The sequence below is a fragment of the Pseudopipra pipra genome, chromosome 15 (assembly GCF_036250125.1).
Source record: "Pseudopipra pipra isolate bDixPip1 chromosome 15, bDixPip1.hap1, whole genome shotgun sequence".
Taxonomy (NCBI): domain Eukaryota; kingdom Metazoa; phylum Chordata; class Aves; order Passeriformes; family Pipridae; genus Pseudopipra; species Pseudopipra pipra.
In genome coordinates this window covers 13,824,514-13,848,143 of record NC_087563.1, presented here as the reverse complement: position 1 = coordinate 13,848,143, position 23,630 = coordinate 13,824,514, and the positions used below count along the sequence as shown (strand labels likewise).

The 23,630-nt window shown below is 54.1% G+C and overlaps 3 protein-coding genes across 6 annotated transcripts; 2 read left to right on the top strand and 1 right to left on the bottom strand.

The window, feature by feature from the left end:
• Positions 1-35: 35 nt before the first annotated feature.
• On the bottom strand, positions 36-12,368 carry DCTN4 (dynactin subunit 4). 3 transcript variants are annotated; one of them, XM_064672022.1, is made up of 14 exons: positions 12,188-12,361; positions 10,823-10,893; positions 10,237-10,415; positions 9,291-9,334; positions 8,403-8,510; positions 7,809-7,829; positions 6,842-6,915; positions 6,393-6,505; positions 4,977-5,086; positions 3,938-4,011; positions 3,476-3,530; positions 2,890-2,997; positions 2,393-2,490; positions 36-2,218 (listed from the first exon to the last, which is right to left on the bottom strand). In XM_064672022.1, the coding sequence occupies exons 1-14, from the start codon at positions 12,320-12,322 to the stop codon at positions 2,005-2,007; spliced, it is 1,404 nt and encodes a 467-aa protein (XP_064528092.1). In that variant the 5' UTR covers positions 12,323-12,361; the 3' UTR covers positions 36-2,004. The 3 variants fall into 3 exon arrangements, with proteins under 3 accessions (XP_064528092.1, XP_064528094.1, XP_064528093.1); XM_064672024.1 differs by lacking the exon at positions 12,188-12,361 and adding an exon at positions 11,220-11,852; XM_064672023.1 differs by lacking the exon at positions 7,809-7,829 and having other exon boundaries at positions 12,188-12,368.
• Positions 12,369-12,470: 102 nt separating this feature from the next.
• Positions 12,471-15,664, top strand: SMIM3 (small integral membrane protein 3). Of its 2 annotated transcripts, XM_064672031.1 has the most exons (4): positions 12,471-13,581; positions 13,869-13,956; positions 14,634-14,815; positions 15,163-15,664. In XM_064672031.1, the coding sequence occupies exons 1-3, from the start codon at positions 13,488-13,490 to the stop codon at positions 14,812-14,814; spliced, it is 363 nt and encodes a 120-aa protein (XP_064528101.1). In that variant the 5' UTR covers positions 12,471-13,487; the 3' UTR covers position 14,815; positions 15,163-15,664. The 2 variants fall into 2 exon arrangements, with proteins under 2 accessions (XP_064528101.1, XP_064528102.1); XM_064672032.1 differs by lacking the exons at positions 12,471-13,581; positions 13,869-13,956 and adding an exon at positions 14,020-14,338 and having other exon boundaries at positions 14,634-15,664.
• Positions 15,665-20,492: 4,828 nt separating this feature from the next.
• On the top strand, positions 20,493-23,212 carry GPX3 (glutathione peroxidase 3). Its single transcript, XM_064672020.1, has 5 exons — positions 20,493-20,693; positions 21,629-21,782; positions 21,998-22,115; positions 22,305-22,404; positions 22,495-23,212. The coding sequence occupies exons 1-5, from the start codon at positions 20,607-20,609 to the stop codon at positions 22,708-22,710; spliced, it is 675 nt and encodes a 224-aa protein (XP_064528090.1). The 5' UTR covers positions 20,493-20,606; the 3' UTR covers positions 22,711-23,212.
• Positions 23,213-23,630: the final 418 nt, after the last annotated feature.

Genomic DNA, 23,630 nt, shown 5'->3' with positions numbered 1-23,630 from the left:
TAAATAATTAAATTATAAAGAACCAGCGCAAAGAATCCGAGAGCCACGTTGTGTTTTATTGAAGGTCACTACACGACGTCAAGCATAAGGCAACAGGCGCCTTGTCGGGGAGCGGGGACAGAGGCAGGGACGCACCGAGACACCTTTCCTACCGCCTACAGCACCTACGGGGAGGGGGGAAAACAACTCGCCGAGCTCATCAGGCCGCTCAGAACAGCGCAACTCAATGCACCTTGTGTTTGTAGTGAGAGGGGCGCAGGTTGTGTTGGCCTGCAGCAAACCCCAGGCCAGCACCAGGGGGACAATGGCCACCAGCCCCAGGCACAGCTCAAGCCCTGGGCCAGCCACCAGCTCGGCTTTTCCGTAGTCGTGTCGCAAGTGTAGCAGCTGTTTTGGCTACTGAACAGGAGAAGTTGCGGCCAGAGGTGCAGTGCTTTGTTATCTGGACAGGTGAAGCCGCAGCAGGCACTAGCGCTATACATTAACTACTAACTACAAGTCTCAAACTCATGCTGTACATCTGTGTGTAACCTACACAAAGTTACAACTTGTAAACGTGATGCCTCACTGCTTTGAGACCTGCCCAGGATCGGGGCTGTGGGGTGGGAGTCCCTCCCACACACCACGGCAGGTTTCTTGCGCTAAGGGAAATGTTTTGGGTGCTGCACCACCACCTGTGGGGAGCAGGCAGCCTCATCCTGCCTTCCCACGCACAGGATCCGCAGATCCAGGCTGGCAGAGCCATGGCGTGAGCATCTGGAGTGACACAGCCATGGCTGGCTGGCACTCAAGCCTTTCCCAGCAGAGCAGCACATCAAAGCCCATCAGATACGTTTAACTAAGGTCAATAACTGAAGTGGGAATGCTCTGCAGGAAGAGCCATCTCACCTGCCTGCATTAGCCACGCACTCTCTGGTTATGCAGTGTCCTGGATACACAGCTCTTAACCACCCATTTTAGTCTGGGCTGCAGCCAAATTACACACCAGGTAAGTGACCTTGTAGTATAGTGTGTGTAGTTAACAAATAAAGACTTTCCACCTTTACACCTCCCTCACACCCACCCTAACTGGAAAAACACAGAGGATGAACCCAAAAAACACCTTTGTGGGTTTACAATTACCAGAACTAATCTTAACTCTCCAGGTTTCACACCCTGATAACTATGATCCCTAACAACTTATGGAGCTGAAGACTGTCAGGCAGCCTCTCCAGAGCATTCCTGCCTCAGTCAAGAGATGCAGCAGCACCTGAATTCCCAGCTTGCAGTGTATCATGCTGCCACATCCACCTGAGGCCCAGCAGGCCGACAGCAGGCTCGGTTGCCAGTCAAATCCATGAACACTACAGTACACTATGTTTAAAGTTTAAAGGCAAACTCATCAACTCCTTTGTGAAAACAGATGTGCCACCTCAGCTAAGCAAGCTACATATGCCAGAGGGGTAGGGCTGTACATCCCAGTGCCCCACAGTTGAGGTATCCTACAAGGAAGCAGAAAACCAGAAGAAAACACTGTGCTGCTGCCAGTAACTTGCCAGTAATGCAGCAGACACGGTCACCTCTTAAAATGTTGGTTTGGGAAGGGCATAGTTCTGGGTGAAAGAGAAGTTGTTCATTACAGAGCATGGAAGATCAGGAAAAAAAGGTATGGGTTCTTTTCTGTGGATAAATCCAAATTTAGCCAAAATTATCTGTTAATAGAGCCAAACTCAGCGCAAACCTGGAGAAAGCGAGACCTTTCTCTGTGCTCTGACACGTGCTGCAAGTTAAACTAGCCTGTAGCAGTGAGGGGAAGAGGAGTGGTGGTTAGTGGGCACTACGACAAGGGGAGAGAGAACAAACCATCCCAAACCACAGCACCCTCAGCACCCTCCTTGCGGCCGGCCGGGGCCTGTGGCACACCCACACATCACAAAGGAGCTCTGGTAGAACCTTCCAGCAGGTGCTTTCTCAGTGTGCCAGTCCATCCTGCGCCAGCCATCAGGGAGCAAGCGTTGGGAGCCTCTACGGGAGCACGGGGCCGAGGCTGAGCTCCACGTGGTGGGTGAGCCAGATGACCTCCGAGGAGTGATCGCCTTCCTCGTTGGGCCGGATGGGAGCAGTGAGGTTTCTGAACTCGTGCTTCATCTTGAAGCTCACGGTCACTTCGCCCTCTTCTTTCTGCGGGGTGACCTTGATGAAAACTCCCACCTTATTGGCTTTTCTGAAGGCAATAACGCTGCAAGGTGGAACACAGAGGAACACTGGGTCAGCCAAGTTCTCAAAGCATTGTTCAGAGAGGAACAATGCTCTGAGGGGGAAGCAAAACACACTGAAGACAAAGAGGAGAGTGAGTTACTTGAAGTGCCAAGTTTTTAAGGAAGATGATCCCCACAGGACAGACAACACTCACTCAGGGTCATCCTGGAAGTCTTGAGGCTCTGCCAGCTCATCATATTCTGCCGCAGCATCTTTGCCAGCCAGAATAAGCTCCTTGGGAGGAACAGATACCTGAAACGGAGCAGGGAGAGAAAGAGGCCTTTCAGCACTGATCACCAGCTACACTGCAAGCAGGAGAGGGCCCTCCCCTTTTGAGGGCTGCTTAACTACAGTTTAACAGAAAAGTGATTCATCCTCAGCTTTCCTCTGCTCTAGGACCACTTTATTACCACCCTGCCAGTGAACTCATTAATTTCTCCCTTGGGTTCTGGATCTCAGTGAAGACACAATTTCAAAATACTTTATGAGCTGCTGTTTACATTGGTGACAGTCATTTAAGCTTCAAGGAAGGAAATGCAACACACTCAGCAGGGGTTGAAGGGCATATGAAAAGTGTGGCCTGTGGAAGGATAAATGGTAGTAGTAAGCCTTGGAAGAGGCTTGGGCTCACACAGCAGGAGGGTACAGTACCTTGGCAGTGCTGTTGATGTTGTCAGGGTCTCCCTCCTCACACTCCAGCAGTGTGACATGTGTGACATTCTCAACAGGATTGGTCAGAGTCAGAAGGACTTGGCTCTCCTGAGGAGATTGGGGAATCACAATTCAAGAAGCAATTGTGCTAAAATTCATTGTTATTGTTAGCACCTCCATCTTCCGTGACCAATCAATGCCTTCAAAAACTGCATCATATCCTCTCAAGGGATGGACAGCAACCACCCCCAGTCTGTAAGAAAGGCACCAATGCCGTGCAACGCTCTTCCTTAATATAAGAAATACGTATTTTTGGAATCTAGCCAAGATCTCAACTCCACACCTTTTATTCATCAGATATTGGCAAGTGCTTGTGAGGCCAGATGTCACACTGCACAGTAATCTACTGCTGCAGAGTGACAAGTACAGGCGGTGTTCCTCTGACCACTCCCCTAAACCCTGCACCCTCCAAACCGAGCGGAACCCTTAGGGAACAACATCACACGGTATCACTTTCCAAAAAGATCCCACATTCACAGCTCCCCGCTGTGTCTCACCCTAAGACATTTCTGGAAAAGCTACTGACCTTCATGTAGCGCAGGTTGGGAATAGACATGATTCTCACTTCAGGGATGTAGTTCCTACAAAAATAACAAAGCAAAGGACCATAAAGGACTGTGTTGCTGTCTGTAACTCACCTCCTGAAGCAGAGGGAGGTATTAGAGCTATCAGAGCTTGGCTTACATTAAGAGGAAAAATAAAGTGCCCTGCTGCTGTACAAGCCTAATCCTACAGACCTCTGCTACTGTGTGGGGCAGGCACAGCATGCAGTGGTTTTGTCAAACTGCTGAAATCATTACTAGATCAGGAAGCAAACCTTTCACAGATAAGGTATTATTCACAGATAACTGTATTTTAAAAGGTGATTACACCATCCTAAGAGATGACACAATCCTACAAGAGGTCAAAGCAAGAGTACCAAAAAAAACCCCAACCAAATAGAAGGCATTAACTAAGCTGTTGTCCCCAGTCCCCATATCTTACTTACACAGCAACCAGCTGGATCTTGAATTTGATAGAGGTTGGATTGAATTCTGGTTTGCTCAGGTTATGTTCACATTTCTAGAGACAAAGATATTTTAGTCAGCACCAGAAGACAGTCTGCAGTCACACACTGAAGAATCAGAGCCACAGGCACCGTCCACCAGCACAGCACATATAAAAACTACCTCAGGTGCATGGAGCCATCACTGTGCTCACTTACTGATACTCCAAAAATGTCATATCCTGCACTACCAGTGCAATCTCAGAAATACAAGACTTGAAATTTGTCTTAAAAACACCTGGACACTGACTGCAGAAGGAAGAAGGCACAAATACCTGTAAGCCCTCAGACTTATGCTCCAGAATCCAATAAAAAAACCAAATAGCTGAAACTCCTGATCTCCTCAGAGGCTACTCTTCAAATACAGGATCACTCAATCACTTATTTCTGAGAAAATATTCTGCATTTGCAAAGCACTCTGCATCTTAAATACTTATAAGAATATTGGTCTATTACTTTGGGAACTAGATAAATATCCCTGTATTACTGAGAAAACAAATCATGTAGTAAAACCCTATAGTAAGTCAACAGCAGAACTTGGATTTAACTCTTTCCTGTCTTCACTTCCCAGCTCTCTGCTTTTATTCTCTTAAATACCTTCTTTCTGCCTCCACTCTATGGACATCTTCTGTATTCTGCACTGCCTCTCCCTAATATTTTCTTTGCTGACTTTTGTCTTTAGAAACAGCAGATTTTTTTTATTTCTGACTGAACTGGCAGCCTTCTCCAACTCCTTGGCTAGGCAGAGCACTAGCACAAACCCATCTTTGTATATTTTTGTCCCCCTTTCACAATCTTCATCACACCAGAGATGTGACAGACTCCCTCACCTCCTAGTGCTGTTTTCAGTAATTTGGCTGAGAACATTCAACAACCAGAACCATCTGAGCAGTTTCTTTTAAAAGAGAAATACACAGCCCATTTCCCACCACCCAAGTTCCGAGAGCCTGGAAAAGGCAGGTTTTTGTCCCGAGTTCCCTACCCGACAGCGCAGCGAGCGTTTGATCAGGAGGTGTTTGTGACGTGGGTAGAGCTGGGAAGCGCAGATGGGCTGGAAGTCAGGCTGCAGCAGACGCTGACGCAGAGTCGTCACTGGGAGCACCACAGAAAGCAAGACAAAGAAATGTCTCAGGGGCTGAAACTCGAGCTAGATTAGACTCTACATATGCACCTCGCACCGTGTGCAGACATGCCACCACCTCTAAGAAATTTAATTTCACCTGCACCACATAATTCAGAAGCCACTCTCAACTGCCACTGTTTCTAGCAATGAATAGAAAGGCAAGAGCTGCATAAAGGGCTGCCCTGACCGGGCACAGTAACATGAGAGCAACATCAGTGCCAGCTCAGGAGAAACAAGGGACTCTGATCTCTCTTCAAAGCTGAGCTGGGATGGAAACAGAGTTTTGCAGTCATCTAGAACGTAGTTCTTTCCCCTGCAAGGGCAAATGAGTTTCACAGCTTTGTTACCCTCACAGCTGGGTGCTGCATGAGTACAATACACAGCTTAGCAAGGGGTTTGTGTAACTCAGACTCACACATAAAATTAGTGACAACATAGTTCCCAAGGCAAGGAAGTCCCAGCAGCCAAAATCTCCCATGGGTTTCTCCCAAAAAATAGGCTCCTCGCTGCTCCCAGTGCTTAAGAGGCAGTGAGCCACTTGGCAGCCTTTCCCTCACCATGGAAGTTGTCTTCTTCACCAGCATTAAATCCTCACAGTAAGGACAGTCTCATGACAAAAGGAGACCAAGATGATCTACTCCTTCCCATAAAGCTTTCATTAATTAATTGATATTGGCAGACTTTGTAGGCCTGCAGACCTACCCAGAACATCTGCCCTACGTGGAGCCACCTCAGCTGGAAGCCCACATTGCTCCTGTACCTGCTGGTTTATCTTGCTTACCCCAAGTTTCACTGATCAATTTATGGTATTTGTGGATTAAATCATGAGTCAGGTAAACAACTGGCAAGCATACACAAGCTGTTCCAAGCTGATGTCAAAGCAATGTGCAATTGTTACTCAAGAGTCCAGTTTTGGTTCCAGCTCCCCAACAGCTCAGTTATTTCCTTAGTTCCTGCTGTTATTTGAAAAAGGACGTCAGCTCTTTTCTCCATCCAAAAGTTGATGCTTCACACACACAGAAATTATGGTTAGCAAGAAAATAAAACAACCCTTCAGAGGCCTGAAGCATCTGGCTCTGAGCTTTCCACATACAACATGAAGCTGAAGTTGCATTCAAAATTACCATTTAAAAGGTCACACATTTCCCACAGTTTCAATCCCAGCATAAAAATTACCAGAAGCTTGGCTCATTAGGAACTTCATAGACAGGTTTGTAGGCACTGCCTATGTTATAAAATGTAAGGGCAAAAAGTGACAGTATACTAAGGTGTTACCTTCTGTCAGATTGATTGGTCTTGTATAGTAATCCTCAGGAAGAGGCTCCACTTCTTCCACTGCATCAGCTGGCTCGATCTTGATCTCCTTCTGGTCTTCTCCTTCTTTCAGGCTGAAGCAAAATACGGGACAACTTGGTCATAAAATATGGCATGTGTGCTCTGACAGTAACCACAGTAACTGCATTCCAGCACAGAAGGCAGTGAGAGTGAGATTGTAAGACAACAACTGCACAAGGGTGTGAGCAGTCACTTGTTCCTATGGAGAGAAAGCAACACATCTGGTGCTGCTGCACAGAGATGCACGAGGACTTGATGTCTCTCCAACACTCGAAAGAAGAAACCTGCTACCTGCTAACATGTCCATCATCTTTCTAAAGTTGCTGTACTGCTCTCTTGCCTACACCTCCAATCCTTCCCCAAAAGGTAACCCCAACCCTGACACTCACGAGAGTCCAGCGAGGGCACTGATGGGCGCTCCGGGCCTCTGGCGCTGAAGCCTGGTTCCAAGGCCATATTTGTCCTACAAGGAAAGAAGGAACTGTCAGCTTCAGGTCTGCTTCCTACCAGGACAAAAACCCTGCTGCAAACTCATCCTTTGAGCTGCATGACAAGCATGGGGGGGATAAGCAAAGGAAAGCAAAAGGAAAAGGTGTTCACTGCTTCCCAAGATACTTTATTCTGCTTAAACTGTTATTAAGGAGAAAACAATTCCCACTGCACTGCAGACAGGGAAAGATGGATGTGTGTGGCTACTGCTTATAAAGCTTTTGCTCCTTACTTACATCACCAGCCTGCACTACTGACACATTTTCCCTGATCTTCTCTTCAGAGCAACTCCATGATAAGTAGTGTAGAATGAGAGCTCAGCTGCCAAAAGAACTGGGTTGACGTGGCTATGCATCCATCTGAAATGCTCTGTAGCACTACTAGAAGCAGCTGGAAGATTCAAACTCCTACAAGTCTCATTACCTACACGTGCCTCAGAAGGAGTAGCTGAGCTACTTCTCAGCTTTCTAGAGCTGAGCTGTACACAGGGTGCTTGGAGGCAGATATCTGCCTTGTGGGCAGGACTGAAAACCTGAATTCTCACGAAACGAGAAATGTGAGCATCAGCCTACTCTAGTGATTTTTCAAGGGTGAGATGACTCATGTTTGTGGTACTTGACTCAGCCAAGCTAGGTAAAGGACTGGTTTTCAAGTGTACATTACTTACCCAAAGACACTGCCCTGTTTCTAAACTAACAAAAAATAGTTTTGTTACAACTTTTACCCTCTTAACAAGTTAGCCTTCACTTGTGTTTGTTCTAGGCACACCCAAGCCAGAGGCCCTGAGGTAAGGTGTACAGTCTGCTACTCCCCTTCAGTTGGTACCATGAGAGCTTTAACACCAGCAGAAACTGTGAAAAGACTTACCACTACGTGTATAGTGTGTTGCTGTGGAGAGCCCCCAAAATAGCAGCAGGTAGCAACGGAGACAAAAAATGCAGCCATAAGACACAAGCAAGGGCACAGAGCAAGCACAGTTAATCAAGAAGTAGCAAGCAAATGCAGTCACCCAGCTAAACAAAGTAAGCGTTTACCTGCCAGTTACAATAAACAAGTCATTCAAGCCACAACCAAGTCTTAAGGTTAATATCAGTCGAGATTTCATGCAGAGGAAGTGCCAGACAATGCTGATCTATCTGTCACTGAGCTGTGGAATGAACTGTCCTGAGAAAGAGCTGCCACTGGCATTGTGGCTGCAGCTGCACTGCATTTCACTGCTGGAGAACATATTCCTTGGTATGGCAAGCGTAAACCCTCCTGGCACTGACAGAGAGGACTATCAGAGAGAGAGGGCAATGGGTGTAAAACTACTCGTCCCTAAAGAAGCCCTCATTTTCTTCATGTTGTCCTCAACTGAAAAAAGCTGGGCAGGCCTGCTGTGCTCCCAACTATCTAATTTTCCACGCTGAGGCTGCTGCCCATCACTTTTGCTGCTCTGAGGGGGCAGCACACCCAGCTCACCGAAAAGGCCAGGGGCACGTAGTTTCGGCGTCGTACCAGCTTCTTCCGGTCCCGCTCGATCTTCTCCTTCTGAGCCAACTGCTGGTAGTACTCAACCAGTTTGTTAATCTGCAGGGATGGAAAGGAACAGGCACCCAGTGTAAGGGGAGCAAGGTCAGGTCAGCTGCAGTGTTTGCTTGTGAAGTAGCTGGGGTCGCTGCTACTTGTTTCACTCAGTTCCCACTACCTGCTGTATTGCGAAGGATACACTTAAAGAAGTCTGTGTGTCTTAACATGTCCTAACCCACGGTCTGGGTGACAAACTGACCCTCCCTTGGGAAATTATGTGTGTTGGAGAGCAGCTTCCCAGTTCTCACTTTGCAATTCAGCAACTGAGACTTCATTCATGGATTTGCCGTGACCAGACAGAGTAATGTCATGTGGCCAAAATCCAGCAATCTGGATTAGTGGAGCAAACAGCATCTTTAGCATCTTTTCCCCCCTCCCCGAGGCTGGTCACATTTAGAGTGGAGCCCTAATGGGTGACAGGGAAGGGTGTTAAAGGTGCAGCTCTGTTTTCCAGATCCTAGACACACTCTTGATTGGAAAACAGCTTTTTCTCACATACATACTCAGCATATTCACCGGTGGTGTTTTAACAGCACTATTAGATAGGATGTTTTCAGCTGAGTTTCTTCTCAAAAGGAGATTTTATACTGCGATATCCTCAGGGGAGCCTCTAAGAGGCCTTCCCTCCATTGAATTCAGTCAAGGTGGAGATTAGGAACTGGAACTGGTATCTGAAGGATTATATAGATGCAGAAAAAGTGATTGAGAGGGCCTGACACCTCTAACAGCTCTTTCTGGCTGATCCATCTCAGCCCAAGCACGGCCTTCCTGCTCACTCACCCTCTGTGTGTGAGGATTCTCCGGCTCCTGCCAACCACCACTCGCTGCAGGAGGAAACAGAAAAAACAAAGTCCACGGGAGATTTCCAGAGTCCATCACACCCCACACTCAACTATCTCAGCGTTACTCATAAAATATGACATTGCCTATTTTTGCTACACTTACCACTGCAATTCTTTAAGTTCATGCCTGTACAAATATCCACCTCTTAAAGCTTTTCACAGGCAGTTTCGGGCTAAAGGAGCTTTGGCAGCTTTTATATTGTGTTTTTAAACAAGTGCTGTTTGAGAGACACTCAGGACAGCAGCTAGGAGTCATTTTACCAGCAGGTACATGACTTTATGTGTGTGTCTTGTTACTGGCTGCCACTGTCTCTGCATTTCCAGCTCCCAGTCTTCAGTTACATCAACACTGGAAGTCAGAGAATCTGCTTGGCCTACTCAGCCCTGTTTCTGGAGCCTGACAGATATTTTCTGTTCACCTTACATACCAAAAATAGATGAAAGCTTTGTGCTATTGTTAAGAGAAAAAACAAGTACAAACACTGACTAGCAACTCCAGAATAAGTCAAGATGCACAAAAGTGATGGAAAATAAATTACATGTTTATGCTGTCAGACTGAGTAGCTTCAAAGGCTCTGAGAGCACACAAACAAGACCTCAGCTGTGAGGAGAGAGCACTAACACAGCCCCTCGTTTGACAGTTTTCTCACTAGTCAGGTAACAAGAACATGGAAGTGGGTCACACATCCCACTAACTCAGCTCAGCTCCTCAGAGGAGACTTCAGCAACAAACCACTTTGCTGTGAATTTCTAACTGTGACTCCAACCCTAGGCAGATCCTAAACCTATAGTACAGTCAGGAGCTAATGTGATTATCTGTCACCTTCAAAACACAAACTGGGTTCCTGCTGTAACTCAGTTCTCTGTTTCTGACTGTCCCTTACCTACAGACTTGTCTGCCATCCCGACATCCCGGGAAGTCCAGCGGCAGAACCCACAGGCCAGGTAATAGGCTTTCTTCATGGTGGTCTTGGCCGGGTCGTCGGGGAGCGGGGCGGGGATGCTCGTGGCACGGGTGGAGAGGGTGTGCATGCAGCAGGGGCAGTCAAAGCAGTTGGCACACCTGCAGACAACCACACAGTGCTCTGAGAAGGCTCTGAGGGAAAAGCTCTAGCAACCAGATCAACATTAAACCAACCGACCTTTTCCTCGAGGGAAAAAGGTCACCAGAGCCATCGGGGGAACAGGAGGGGTTCGGAGTCAACTTCAGAACGGCAACAGTGAGAAACACCGAGGGATAATAAAAGCCTCTTTGTATTATGAAACAAGTCATCACAAAAAAAATGAAAAAAATCCATGAACATCACCTGATAGATCATGGCAACGATTTATTCCCCAAAACAGACTCAATGGTAAAAAGCACCAATGTAATTTTTGAAGAGTTTCAGACAGACACGTCAGGTGCTGACTAAGGAAGGAGCTGTTTAAAATAGGGAGCCTTGATGAAAATAAAAGCAAAAGCAACCTTACCTATTCTTTTTCAGCTTGGCTTCAGCTGAAGGCATGTTTTCCAGGCAGCTGGGGCAGTAGTGGGAGTCCACCTGAAGGAGAAGGCAGTCACATCACACGTGTTACCTGGCACACCAGACAGCACATGGCACCCGCCACACGATTCAACAGGGATTCGTGTCTGGCAATCCCTGGTGCAGCCAGGGAAGGCTCGAGGCATTTTATGGTATTCAAAATCTTAGCCTGTTTCAGCCTGATTTTGTTCTTTAATAACATGAATCAGAAGGTTTCTTAAATCAGAATGGATTAAATTACTCCACCTTGTAAGTGAGAAAAGGTCAGCCTTTAGCAGCTACCAGAATTTCATTCTGCAGCTTGAACCACAGGTTTTAACGTGTTATTTTCTACTTACACCTACATTTATTCTGTCCTTGCCGTTGCACTGCTCAGATTTATGTACAATTCAGAACGCTTTTTATCTGTCTGCTGTCACATCGAATTTTGTCAATTAAAACAACACCAGCAAGACTGGGGGCCCCTTCTTGAAAAGGAATTCAAACCGATTATTAAACATGGACATGCACAATGACTACACTCCTCACACCACAGTAAATCCATCATGGATGCAGCCTGGTGACAAATCTGCTGTTCAGAGGCCTCAACCTTTCCTTAAAGACTCCTCTTCTGAGATCAGGGCTGCACAGTCATTCTTTCAAGGCTTTCCAAATCTATCACAGTTTCTTAGTTCAACCAGGCTTCCACAAAATCAATTCTACCTGTTTGACTATGACAGTTTGTGAAGCCACAAACCCTCCACAGCAGAAATCACACTGTAAAATAATGTGGAGTGGTGTGCGTGGGGGGGTCCCTGCCTCTCCCCGGCCGGGCCCGATGGGGATGTGTGTGGGAGGGGGGGTCTTGACCCTCCCGGCGGGGCCCCGCAGAGGGGTAGGGAGGCCCCGGTGCCCCAGACCAGTCCCACAAAGGTTTTGGGGGGCCCTCGTTGCCTCAGACTGGTCTCACAGTGGTTTTGGGGGGTCCCCGCTCCCCTCGACCGGGGCGGGGGGGGGGGGGGCACCTCCCTCACGAGGGGGAGCCGCCCCTGTGCGCTGGCCTCGGCCAATCACAGCCCGAGCTCCGCCGACGGACAGGCGGCACAGCCAATCCAAAGCGAAGCACCGCCCCACCCATCACCCACGGCCAATCGTCGCACCCCATGCAGCGTTGCGCCCACCCCCTAGAAGCGCCACCGACCAATAGGAAGGCAGAAAGCGAGTGAGCGGCGGGAGAGCCACCCAATCGGTACCCGCTCTGCGCGCATCGTCCCGCCCGGTCCCGCCCGGTCCCTCCCGGTGCGCGGGCGCGGCGCTGCCGGGACGCCGTTACCTCATGCGAGACGCACTCGAGCGAGCGGAGCTCGCTGCAGTAGCGGCAGAAGTACAGCTGCGGCAGCGGTGCCCGCAGCTCCTTCTCGCCGCGCACCAGGTACAGCACCCGCTCCGACTGCAGCAGCGACGCCATCTTGAGAGCGGGCGGGCTCCGCCGCGCCGCCGCCTGACGTCAGCGCGCCTCAGCGTGACGTCAGCGCGCCGCCCTGGCCACGTGCCCGGCCGGGCGGGGCGTCCCGGGGGGACCCCGGTGCAGGGACATCCTGGGGACCGGGGGCCTCCAAACCCCGGCCAGGAACAGAGGTGGGGCAGCCACAACTCCTCCGGGCAACCTGTGCCAGCCCCCCGCCACCCTCATAGCCAAGAATTCCTTCTCAATATTCCATCTAATCCTACCCTCTGACAGTGGGAAGCCGTTCCCCCTTTTCCCGTCCCTCCATCCCTTGTCCAAAGTCCGTCTCCAGCTCTCTTGGGGCCCCTTTAGGCACTGGAAGGGGCTCTAAGGTCTTTCCAGAGCCTTCTGTTCTCCAGGTGAACACCCCCAGCTCTCCCAGCCTGTCTCCAGGGCAGAGGGGCTCCAGCCTGTGGAGCATCTTTGCGGCCGCCTCTGAACTCGCTCCAGCAGCTCCACATCCTTCCTATGCTGGGGCTCCCAGAGCTGGATGCAGTGCTGAATATTCCACGCCCCAAAGGTGGTTTCTCTTCAGTCTCATGGCTGCTAAGACGGGGTCCTGACAAGAACAAACATTCCCATGTCGTGGGATCAGCAGGAAAGCGTGAAGTCTGTGGATGCTGTGCTGTGTGGGCAGAGCTTCCATCAGCAAACCACCCCAGTTTGCTCTTGGATACCCCGACCAAGCACCAGTCACAGCCTGGACTGTGGCATGGATCCCTCATTCCCACCCCTGTGCTCATCCCTGCACAGCACCTGGAGTCAGTCCCTACCCTCTGCCCACCACTGCTAGCTCCGGAGGAAACCCCTGTCCGTGAGGATCTGCCACAGCTCGAGATAAAAACCCCACGTGCTCTTTATCCAACAGCAGCAGCTGGGAAGGCAGGGAGGAGGCTCTCTGCCTGTGCTGTGGGCCCGGGAAGGTGCCTGCAGGCCAGGGGGGTCTTAGAGCATGTGGGTAGGGGGTTTCCACCACTGGGAATCCACCAGGTTTCCCTGGGAAAAAGCAGGAGTGAAGGATGCAGTGCATAGGTCCCACTGCGTGTGACACTGAGCTGGTGTCCCAGCAGGAAAATCAGAGCATCCCACATCTGCTTTCGCCATTCGGCATCACGGATGGAGCGGAATGTTCCAGTGGGCAGTGGAAACGCTGTTCCCTGTCTCTGTAAATCACCCTGCTCGGATCCCTGGGGAGCGCCTCCCCCGGGCCTCGGGGGCAGGTGAGACCTGTGAGCCCTGCTGTGGCAGGAGCAGGACGGGGCAGGGGAGAACCCTTTGTTAAGGGCTAAGAAGTTAAATGTTCCCACGGTGCCGACCTGACACCTTCGGGTTCGGCTCCAGATGGTCTCCCCCGGTGGGACCCCGTCCTGGCTCGGATGAGGTGGAATGTGACCTTGCTTTAGCCTGGTGAGAAAAAATGTCCTGACTGCCCTCCCCTCCCTTCTCCTTCCTTTTTTTCCTTCCCCTTCCCCTTCCCTGCCGCCCCGCGCGGGCCGGGCGGGGCCAGGCGGAGTCTTCCTCCCCCGACGGGATCCGCAGCTGCCGTCGCTTCTCGCCGGAGCCGGAGCCCGAGTCGGAGCCGGGCAGCGCCGCAGGTAAGGGGATGCGGGTAGGTAGGATGGGCAGGGCATGCAGGGGGCAGGCAGGGCAGGGAGGAGAGGCAGGGCATCGGCAGGGCAAGTAGGACGGGCAGGGCGCAGGCAGGGCACAGGCAGGACAGGCAGGGCACAGGCGGCTGACGCCTCTTCTCCACGGCATCGTGTCCCCCACCCCCAGGGTGCAGGAGCGGGACAGGGGCGCAGCCGCGGTCCCTGTGGAGGGGGTCCCCGCTCTCCGACCCCTCCGCCCCATTGAGCTGTTAACTCCGTGACTCAGCACGGAGTACAGGTGTGGGGACACACACAGAGGAGGCTCCCCAGGAGGGAGGGGGGCTCTGGCTGACCTGACCCCACCATTTCCCCACGCGATGACCCACCGGTGAGTGACCAGCGGGATGCCCTGTTATGGCTTTGCTTTATCAGCTCCTTTAACAACGGTAGCAATTAATAGAGAAGTTTTTCTCTAGGCTTTCATCCAGTGCTTTCAAAGCACACTGTAAATCCTGGGGCTAATCGAAGGAGCCTTTACCAAAGGCTCTCAGAGGAGCCCAAGGTGAAAGCAGGACCTGGCCACAGCTTGGAGAGAGCAGCGGGTTGCTCAGAGCAGCGCAGGGGTTCTGGCTGCGGGAGGGATAGAGGGGGCTGCCCCATCACCCCCTGCCTCTCCCTTGCAGGATGGACCTCCTGGAACTCACAGGTCCTGCCGCCCTTCCCAAGCACATCCTGGACATCTGGGTCATCGTCTTGATCATCCTGGCCACCATCCTGGTGATGACGGCGCTGGTGCTCTGCCCGGCCACTGCCGTCGTCATCTACCGCGTGCGAACTCACCCCACACGCAACGGCATCGTGTGAGGTGTGGGCACCAGGGCACGGCCGGGCAGGGGGCTGCGGCCATGGGACCCTGTGCCAGGGACCCCGCAGAGCCCAATGGGGCACCCTGAGAGCTGGAGAGACGGGCTGGAGCCGGGGTTGGCCAGCACTCGGATGCCTGCCCCTGTGCTGGCACCAGGCTCTCACTGGGTGAACTCACTGCCTCCTGTTGCCCACCGAGCTCACGGGGACCACAGGGGAGGTGGCAGCACTGGCAGCAGCGGGAGAGCAAAGTGGATGACTTTGTGGATGTGTCCACCTAGAAACAACTTGCTGCCATGAGGCAGGAAGGCTAGTCTTGCCTTCACTGGTGATCCCATCTCCTTCCAGGCAAGCAGCAAGGAGTGGAAATGCCTGACAAAATTATTTCTGCTTTGGAGTCCCAGCTCTCAGGGTGTTTGGAAAAAAGGGTCAAAGCGAGATGGATGTGGCTTCTGGTTGCAAGTTTGAAGGCTTGGCTGAAAGCATCGGTGACAGAGCCTGTCCTGGCTGCACAGCACACGTGCAGCTGGCACTGGCTTCTCCTCTATCCATTATCTGCTGAAATTGTAGGAAAATCTTATGGGGCTCTTGGTTCCTCTGGGTCTCGCGGGGCAGAGGAGTGTGTGCAGCTCCTGCCAGCCTGTCTGCCTGCACGCTGGCTGTGCTCCCCGCTCCCGATAGCGAGAGCCCTCACTGTTCACCCAACACACCGGCCTACTGGGGGGGTCTGTGCACCTCTCACCTGGGCAGGTAAAGTGGGAGGAGCAGGTTTGTGCCCAGTCAGTGGCAGGGGATCATGTAAGTTCTTGCACTGCTCTTTGTTATGAAATAAATGGACTTTTAACCTACACATGAGCATGTCGTGTGGCTCTGTTCACACTACGGGTGGCATCTGGGTGCCTGTGTGCAGGATCTGAGATACTTTGCAGCCTCTCCAGAAGCCCTCTCTGTGCTCCTGCACAGAGACCTCCTGCACTGTTTTGGCTCAAGGTGCTGGGGTTCTGTCTGGCCTTGGAGCCGCAGCCCTATGCGAGGCACACTGCCAGCCCAGCCCCACGCTCTGGGAGGGCAAACTTCAATTGGGCAATGGTTGTCAGACAGCAGGAAGGATCCCTCAGGACTTTCTGACAGTGGTGATGGCTGCTTTCCTCCCACTCTGGTGACCAGCATCGCTTCCCCCACACCAGCCTCGTGCCGGGGTCAGTGGGGCAGGAGCAGTCCTGGCGCTGAAATGGTGTCCTGGTGACTCATGGCAGGAGAGGTCTCAAGTAACAGGATGAGTCAGGGATGTGGGGAAACACTACGGTGATGCTGGTGGGAATTGTTCAAATCCCATTTTGTCTGCTGGAAAGAGCAACCAGCCCTGCAGTGTTCAAATCCTGTCTCATCTCGTGTGGCTTGATCCACAGCAGTTGGCATCTGATATGGGTTGGGGCTAGAGGGGCAGGCGATTCCCCGGGAAGTAGGACCTTGGGCAAACACCTCCCACCCCAGGAAGGGAGCCCAGCACAGACCCCTGTGAGCAGAGGAAATGCCTGTGCTGCAGCCACAGGCTGTGGTTGTGCTGGGAGGAAAGGGACGTGTATTCCTTGCCCAGCCCAGAAACAAATTTCTGTTTCGAGCTGTTGACTCTCCCTTTCCCTCTCAAGTTGCAGAATTTGAGGCAAATAACCAGAGTTATTTTCCTGTTGTTCCTCCTCTCTCCCTCCCGTGCTGGCACGGTGCGGCAGCAGCTGGAAGACATTACGGACGTGCAGGGTGGGAACAGCCCCAGCTCTGCTTTACCACCCCCCCCACCGTGCCCCACCCCAGCACTGCTTCCCTGGGGACACTGTGGGGATGGCCAGCGGCATCTGGCACCAGGAACGTGAGCTGAGCAGCTTCGCTATGAGAGGAATAGGGAAGAAGCCACAAACATTGGAATGGTTTGAGAAGGAAGCCTGGTTCAGAGCAAAACACGAGGGAAAGCATGAAACACCTCCCCCCCCCCGTCCATGTAACCATGCCTGGTGCCTGCTCCCACCTCCGTGTGCCCCTTGGAGCAGCCGAGGGATGGGAGAGGTTTCCTTTCATGGTATGAGTTTTCTGGAAAGTTTCAAGTCCGTGGCAAACATTTCCAGGAAAGGCCTTGGAAAGAGGGGTTTGCCTGTAACAACAACAAACACAAAGTGAAATGGCAGCTGGGGGAAAGCAGGGAGAAGCCAGGACATTTTTTAAATGAAGATAGGGGAGAATGGATATAGACTGAATTTCCAACACATTTGAGTTGGAAATTCCTCCTCCAGGATGCAGTAAGATAAGCAAATCCTCCTGCAGCCCTGGCTTCAGTGCCTGAACAGTGCTGGAGCTCAGAGGCAGTGTTTATGTGGTGTTTTGCCAAGGAAAAAAGCCTTTTCCTGCCTTTTGAGAAGCAGACACTGTGGCAAGCAGGCACGATGCAGGTGCTGAGGTGATTCAGCGCCCACTGGGATACTTTCCTAGAGGTGCTGGAGTGTGGCAGGAGCTGGCTGCTGGCTCATGGGGGCTGCTGCTGGGGGACGAGGATGGAGCAACCCCGGCAGGGAGCAGGGGATGGGGGATTTTGGCTCTGACCTTGCCTTTGGGCAGTCCCCTCTTGCGGTGGGAGGGGGGGGAAATTGAGTCAGTGGCATTTCTGCAGGGGGACAAATCTTACCCTGGAAGAGGAAGGGATGGCAATGGGGAGGGGGCAGCAACCAGGCCAAAGGCTGGGGGGCTGCGAGGGCACTTGGGAAGGGGGGGTCCTTACTCCAAAAGGTGCTGGGCACCATGCCCAGCAGGGAGGCTGCCATGGAACCAGAGCAGTGTGCGGGAGCACATGGGCTGGGGCAGGGTGGTGAGGTCTGGGCGAGCTGCGGGCTGGCAGTGTGTGGAGGCCTCGTGCCCAAAGATCTGGGGCCTCTCGCCTGGCAGAGCTTGTTCTGCTTTTGCCTGCCATTGCACACCTAGAACAAAAGTTCAGAGGCTGCCCTGGGACTGATGCCATGTCAGGCTGCCAAAGGGAAGCTGCACTGCTGCAAGCCAGGGCAGTGCTGCCTGCTGCTGCTCAAGCTCACCACTACCACCCTGGCACACTGCTGGCCTGTCACTCTACATGGCAGGAACTGCTTGGTCAGTTCTGGGACAAGTTCAGCCAGCAGCAGTACATGGTCCCCACCCCTGCTTTCACTCTTTCTGTGCTCAGCTGTGGCCCTGCAGCCTGGCACAAGGTCTCTGCAGCCCCTGGCACGCAGCTCGGGGACAGCCAGGGAGACTGGTGGCAGCAGCAGTGTGGTGGCCACGGGGCTGGAAGCGCCTGGCCTCTCGCCCCGAACTCCTGCCAAACATCTGCAGCAGGCGGGGGCTGGCTCCTGCCCAGCTCTGGTGGAAAAACAACCAGGGAAGGAGGTTTGTGTGAGGGTCAGCCCGGCCAGCACGCCTGCCACTGGGGGTGGGGGACCCCAGTCCTGCAGGGTAGTGACACACTGCCCTCAGACGGTGTTGCTGGAGCCCCTGGCACCCTCAGCTCTGCTGTGTAGCCTGGGCATGGCAAGGCAGAGCATGGTGGGGACACTGGGTGACATACCCAGGCTGCCGTGGAAGCTCAGTGACAGAGAGGGTGTCCATCGGCTGTGGCTCATTAAGTACTCCTCCATCCCCCACCTCCACCAAGGATGATTTGGCACCAGCACCCAAGGAGAGGGGACTTGGAGAAAGAGGTCCCTTATTTTTATTTTGATTTCAGGAAAACTCAGTTCTGAAGTAGCTCAGCCTTTCCCTGTGCACGGCATGGATCAGGGACACATGGAAGGGGCACAACCACACGGTGCCACCACTGCACAAGCCACACTGCTCCCCCAGCCACCAAGTCCTTATTAACCAGGAGAAAGCCACCAAAGCCCTGTGCAGGCAATTAGGGGACATAACTAGAAGTGGGTGGCTGTTCCCATGGTGGGAGCTAGTGGAGCAGGGAGCACAGCCCCGAGCAGCTCCTCAGGTCTGTCCCAGCTCTGTCCCAGGAGGTGGCTCAAGCCCTGGTCAGGCTCAGCAGTGTGAGCTGGCTGGGGAGCAGGGCACTGTGCCAGGCTCACATTGGTCCCTGTGGGCTGCAGGATGCAGAGACGTGCAAGCAGTGTGTTGGCCAGGAGCTGCAGCCCCATGGCCCTGTGGCCCCAAATCTACCCAGAGCCTGGGAGGTGGCTGGGGAGGGTCAAACTCCTAATAATGGCTCCTACAGGTTCCCTGGTTTTGGCAAAGAGCTGCCTCACTCCCCCACATCCATGAGGTTCAACTGGAGCATCCCTGTGGCCAGCCTGGCTGTTGGCACCTTGTGATGGGCTCTGGGCAATCTCCAGGCAGCAGATGAGCATCTTGGGGGTTTGTCTGAACCTGGGGAAACACTCCACACCCCATGCCAGGGCAGGGCTAAGGCACTTCTCCAGTAGCAGTGCAGGTTTAAAGCTTTTGGGAATGCTGCCAGTGGCGGAGGGACCCACAGCTGCCCTACTCCACAGGTTCCCTGGGTGCCTGAAGGATGCACCCCACTCCCAGCCCTCCCACATCATCTGAGGCTGCATTTGGAGCCAGACAATATCAGCCTTTCCAAGGACATGGTGTTCCTTCCGGTGAAAAACATGGATTGGGAGATTGCTCCCAGCCTCCTCTTAACCCACGTCCTCACTCCCCTTCCCTGGTGGCATCTCCAGCAGCCGGCTCGCTGACACCATCGTGGCCCTGCTTTCTTGTAAAGCCAAAGCTCCTACTGGCACTCCTGGTCCCCCCAGGGCTCACCCACTGCCACCCCACCCTGCCCTGCATCCCAGACCAGCCCCCACCCCAAACCGCAGTTTCCTATCCAGTTAATTCTCCCATCAAATGGTTTTGTTGGGGGATTTCAAGGAATTTACACCTCACCAGGGATATTTTCCTTGGAGACAGCCCAGGGTAAACGTTTGCATTCCTTGCCTATGCAAACAGGACCCTGGAAACTCCTGCCCCTGGGGACACCAAGGGCTAAGGGACAGTGGTGCCCTGCCCTTGACCGCAGCAGGGTCAGCGTGGAGCCACAGCCCCCGAGCCCCAGAACAGCCCCCCCCAGGAGGAACCTTCCTCCAGGGCTGCTTCCAACAATACTCTAATTTACTGGGCACCAGGGAGAAAAGCAGGATCAACTTTCCCCAGCTCTGCTGTTGCAACCACTGGGGGACACTCCCCCCCCCGACCCCCAGCCCGACCTCCCCGGGTTGCTGCTGGGGGTGTTTAGTCCCTGCTCCTCGGGTGCCAGCACCCCTCTGGGGGGGAAATGTCACCTTGGCTGGGTGCCCTGCGCAGGATGGGGCACCTCTTCGCTGCGACACTTCTCTCCCCCCTCGCTCCCTCTGCCCCCCTGGCCCCTCTCCATCTCCCAGCCCCTCTCTCCCCCACTCCCCGTCCCCCCGGCACTTCCCCTCCCAACCTGCGGGTTTATCCCGGCTCGGATAACTTGTTGCATAAACCCTCTGCACATGCCGCTGCCCCGTGTTCCCGTGGGTGCCCCCGGTCCCTGCCAGGCCGTGGTGCCACCCCCGGGCAGTGTCCGTCCATGTGTCCGTGTGTCCGTGTGTCCGTCCCAGAGCCCACACGGTTAACGCGGCCCCGGCCCGGCCCCCCCCGGCCATTGGCTCCCCCGCCGCAGCCCCGCAGCTATTTCTTGGCCGCCGGGCTCGGAGGTGACAGCAGGCGACAGCAGCGCTGGTCCCCGCCGCTGGCCCCGGGCTGTCAGGGGGGTGCCAGCACCCCTCACCCTGCGCCCCACCATGGGGGGCTGCTCCCGCAGCGCCTGGATTTTGCCCCTTTTCTTGGCTGGGCTCGTCCAGCCGGGGTGGAGTGAGCAGAGGGAGAAGGTAAGAGGCGGGGGGCACCCCTACGGGGCCTGTGAGGGGGGTGACGGGGGGCTGTGTGACACCCTGGGGACCCGCCTGTCCCCAAGGCTCTCTGCAGGGCTCCCCGGGGCAGGAGTGGGGCACGGTGGCCCTATGACACCCCCTCCTCCGACCTCCCCAGGAGAAGACCATGGGGATTTTCTTCCATGCACATCATCCAGGGGGTTCCCCTGTTTTTGGAGGGTGTGGAAGCTGCCGTGTCCCTACAGCCCAGCGGGCAGGGGACAGCGGTGACTGTCACCCCCCCAGCCAGGCTCTCCACCCTGCCCGCTGGGACCCCACAGCCCCACGGAGCCTTCACTCCCCGGGCACAGCCCCTGTGACTTCACCTCCTGCCAGCTCCCAAAATAGCCCCTCCGTGCACTTGGCTGTGCCTCAGTTCCCTGGTGGGGGACAGGAGATGGGCTCCCCCGAGTTAACCCCTGTGGCCCGCATGCAGGGGCTGCTCCAGCCCCGCCCTTTCCAGTGCCACCCTGATCCCCCTGCACTGCCCCTGCTCCCCAGAGGCGTGGGGAGGTGCTGGGTCCTGCTTACTCGCCCACGGCCCAGGAGACTGGGGCCGGCCTCACTGTTTTCCAGCCTCTCCTCTTCCTGCCGCTCCCTGGCCAGTAAACATTCCCCCAGCTGGAGCCGGGCCCGCTGCCCGGGCTTGCACATGTGTGAACACATGTGTGCATCTGCATGAGCAAGCCAGCCTGTCCCATCACTGTGACCTTGGCACGCTGAAACCTGGCTGCTGCCAGCAGTATTTGGGACAGGGGACAGACACAACGCTGGCAGCTGCACTCACAGCCAGTGCCAGGGCTGGGCCTGCTGCTCTGGTGCCTGTGGGGATGGGGAATGGGATGGCGGGCAGCCCCCCAGCCTGCTCCCATGGGATGCTCATCACCCCACAGGTGGATTGCTACAACTCCGTGAACGACACCATCTACAACTATGGGGCCATGACCATCGATGGGGACGAGTTCATCCCCTTTGAGAGGTACAGGGGGAAGATGGTGCTCTTCGTCAATGTGGCCACGTACTGAGGCCTGACCCTGCAGTATGTTGGTAAGAGCCCTGCAGGGCACACACACCTCGGGGTCAGGGCAGGCAGCCCAGGAGTGGGTGGTGTCACCCAGGGGTGCAGCCTTTGGCACGTCCCTGTGGCCTGTTCTGCTTCAGGGAGCTGAGGAAAGGGATAACATGTTCCGAGGGAGGTGGGTGCAGGTTTGGGGGTATGTCTGGTTCCCTGCTAACCCACTCCTGGCTTTGCTTGCATGCAGAACTGAATGCACTACAAAATGAGCTGAGAGACCAGGGGCTTGTGGTCCTCGGCTTCCCCTCCAACCAATTTGGGAAGCAGGAACCTGGCCAGAACTCAGAGATCCTCCCTGCTCTGAAGTGAGTACTGTGGTGGGGGCTGTGGTGCACTCCAGCTGTTCTGGGGTCCCCAGCTAGGTGGTGGGTGCATAGGCTGCAGCTCCTGCTGGCTGTGACCTCCCTCCCAGCCTGGGGCTGTGGCCTCACCAACCCTTGTGCAACATCCAGAGCTGTCCATTGCACAACCTCCTGCCCACTCTCCCCTTGCAGGTACGTCCGGCCAGGAGGCGGCTTTGAACCCAATTTCCAGCTCTTCCAGAAGGGGGATGTGAATGGGGCCAAGGAGCAGAAGGTCTTCACCTTCCTGAAGGTGGGTGCCGTGGCAAAGGGGGGTGAGGGGGCAGCACCCAGGTTGGTTTTTGGAGGGGCAAGGCAGTGATGCAATGGCCTTCAATTGCAGAACGCCTGTCCCCCAGTGACGGAGAACTTTGGGAACCCCAACAAACTCTTCTGGGAGCCTCTGCGGATCCATGACATCAAGTGGAACTTCGAGAAGTTCCTGGTGGGGCCTGATGGCGTGCCTATCATGCGCTGGTACCATCGTGCCAACATCGGGGTCGTGAAGAATGACATCATGGCCTACCTGAGGCAGCGGCAGGAGAAGCAGGACAAGTAGAGCTGGCATGAGGGCTGGCATCCCCCCTGGCTGCTTCCCTATCCATTCCTTCCCAGGATGTTCCCTGGCAGCCAGAGCTAAATGCTGTCCCCTTCCACTGCTGCCATCTCTGTCACACCCCAGCCAGGATGCTGGGCTGGGCCACCCTGTGTCAGAGACCTCAGCAATGGGAGTGGGACATTTCCAATAACCCCATGTCCCACCTCCACCCCTGGTGGTGACGTCTCCTGGCCTCCAGCTTGCACTCCTCTGCCCCACCATCCCTGGGAGGATGCAGGGGCCGGCTGCCCCTGGAGCAGAAGACCACGTCTCCATGAAGGCTCAGCCCGAAAGCCCCCAGTGTGGGGTGGGCCTGGCCTGATCCTGCCAAACACGGAGCAGCTCTTCAGTGCATTCAAGCTGCCTGTGGTTCTGGTGCACAGACGTGCTGCTCTCCCAGTCAGGGGCAGCTGACCCCTCGCCCCCCACCATAGAAACACCAAATAAAGGCTCTGCAAACGCACAGCCCCACTCCTTGGCTGGGGTAGAGGGGGAAGAGTGGGGAGGGCACAGCAGCCAGCCTGGGGGGAGCAGCTCCTAACTGGAGAAACTCCATTTTTTTTCCCTGGGCAACTGCAAACAAGGATTTGTCATCACAGTCCAGCATTTGGGGAGAGAAGTGGGACAGGATGTAAAGGTGGGCAAAAGGGGCTGCAGGCGGGACCAGGGACAGCCCCCAGTGAGGAGCATGCTGGGCCAGTGCCTCCTGCTGTCACACACGTGACAGCCATGCTTACACAAATAGGGTTGTGTTGCACAAAGGGTTGTGTTTGTTTTTTCCCCTCCAGACCTGTTTTCTGGAGCAAGATTTGCTGTGCAATGTGAAAGACTGTCCCCAAGACACTACTGCATGGAGAGGCAGACGGGACAGTCGAGGCCTC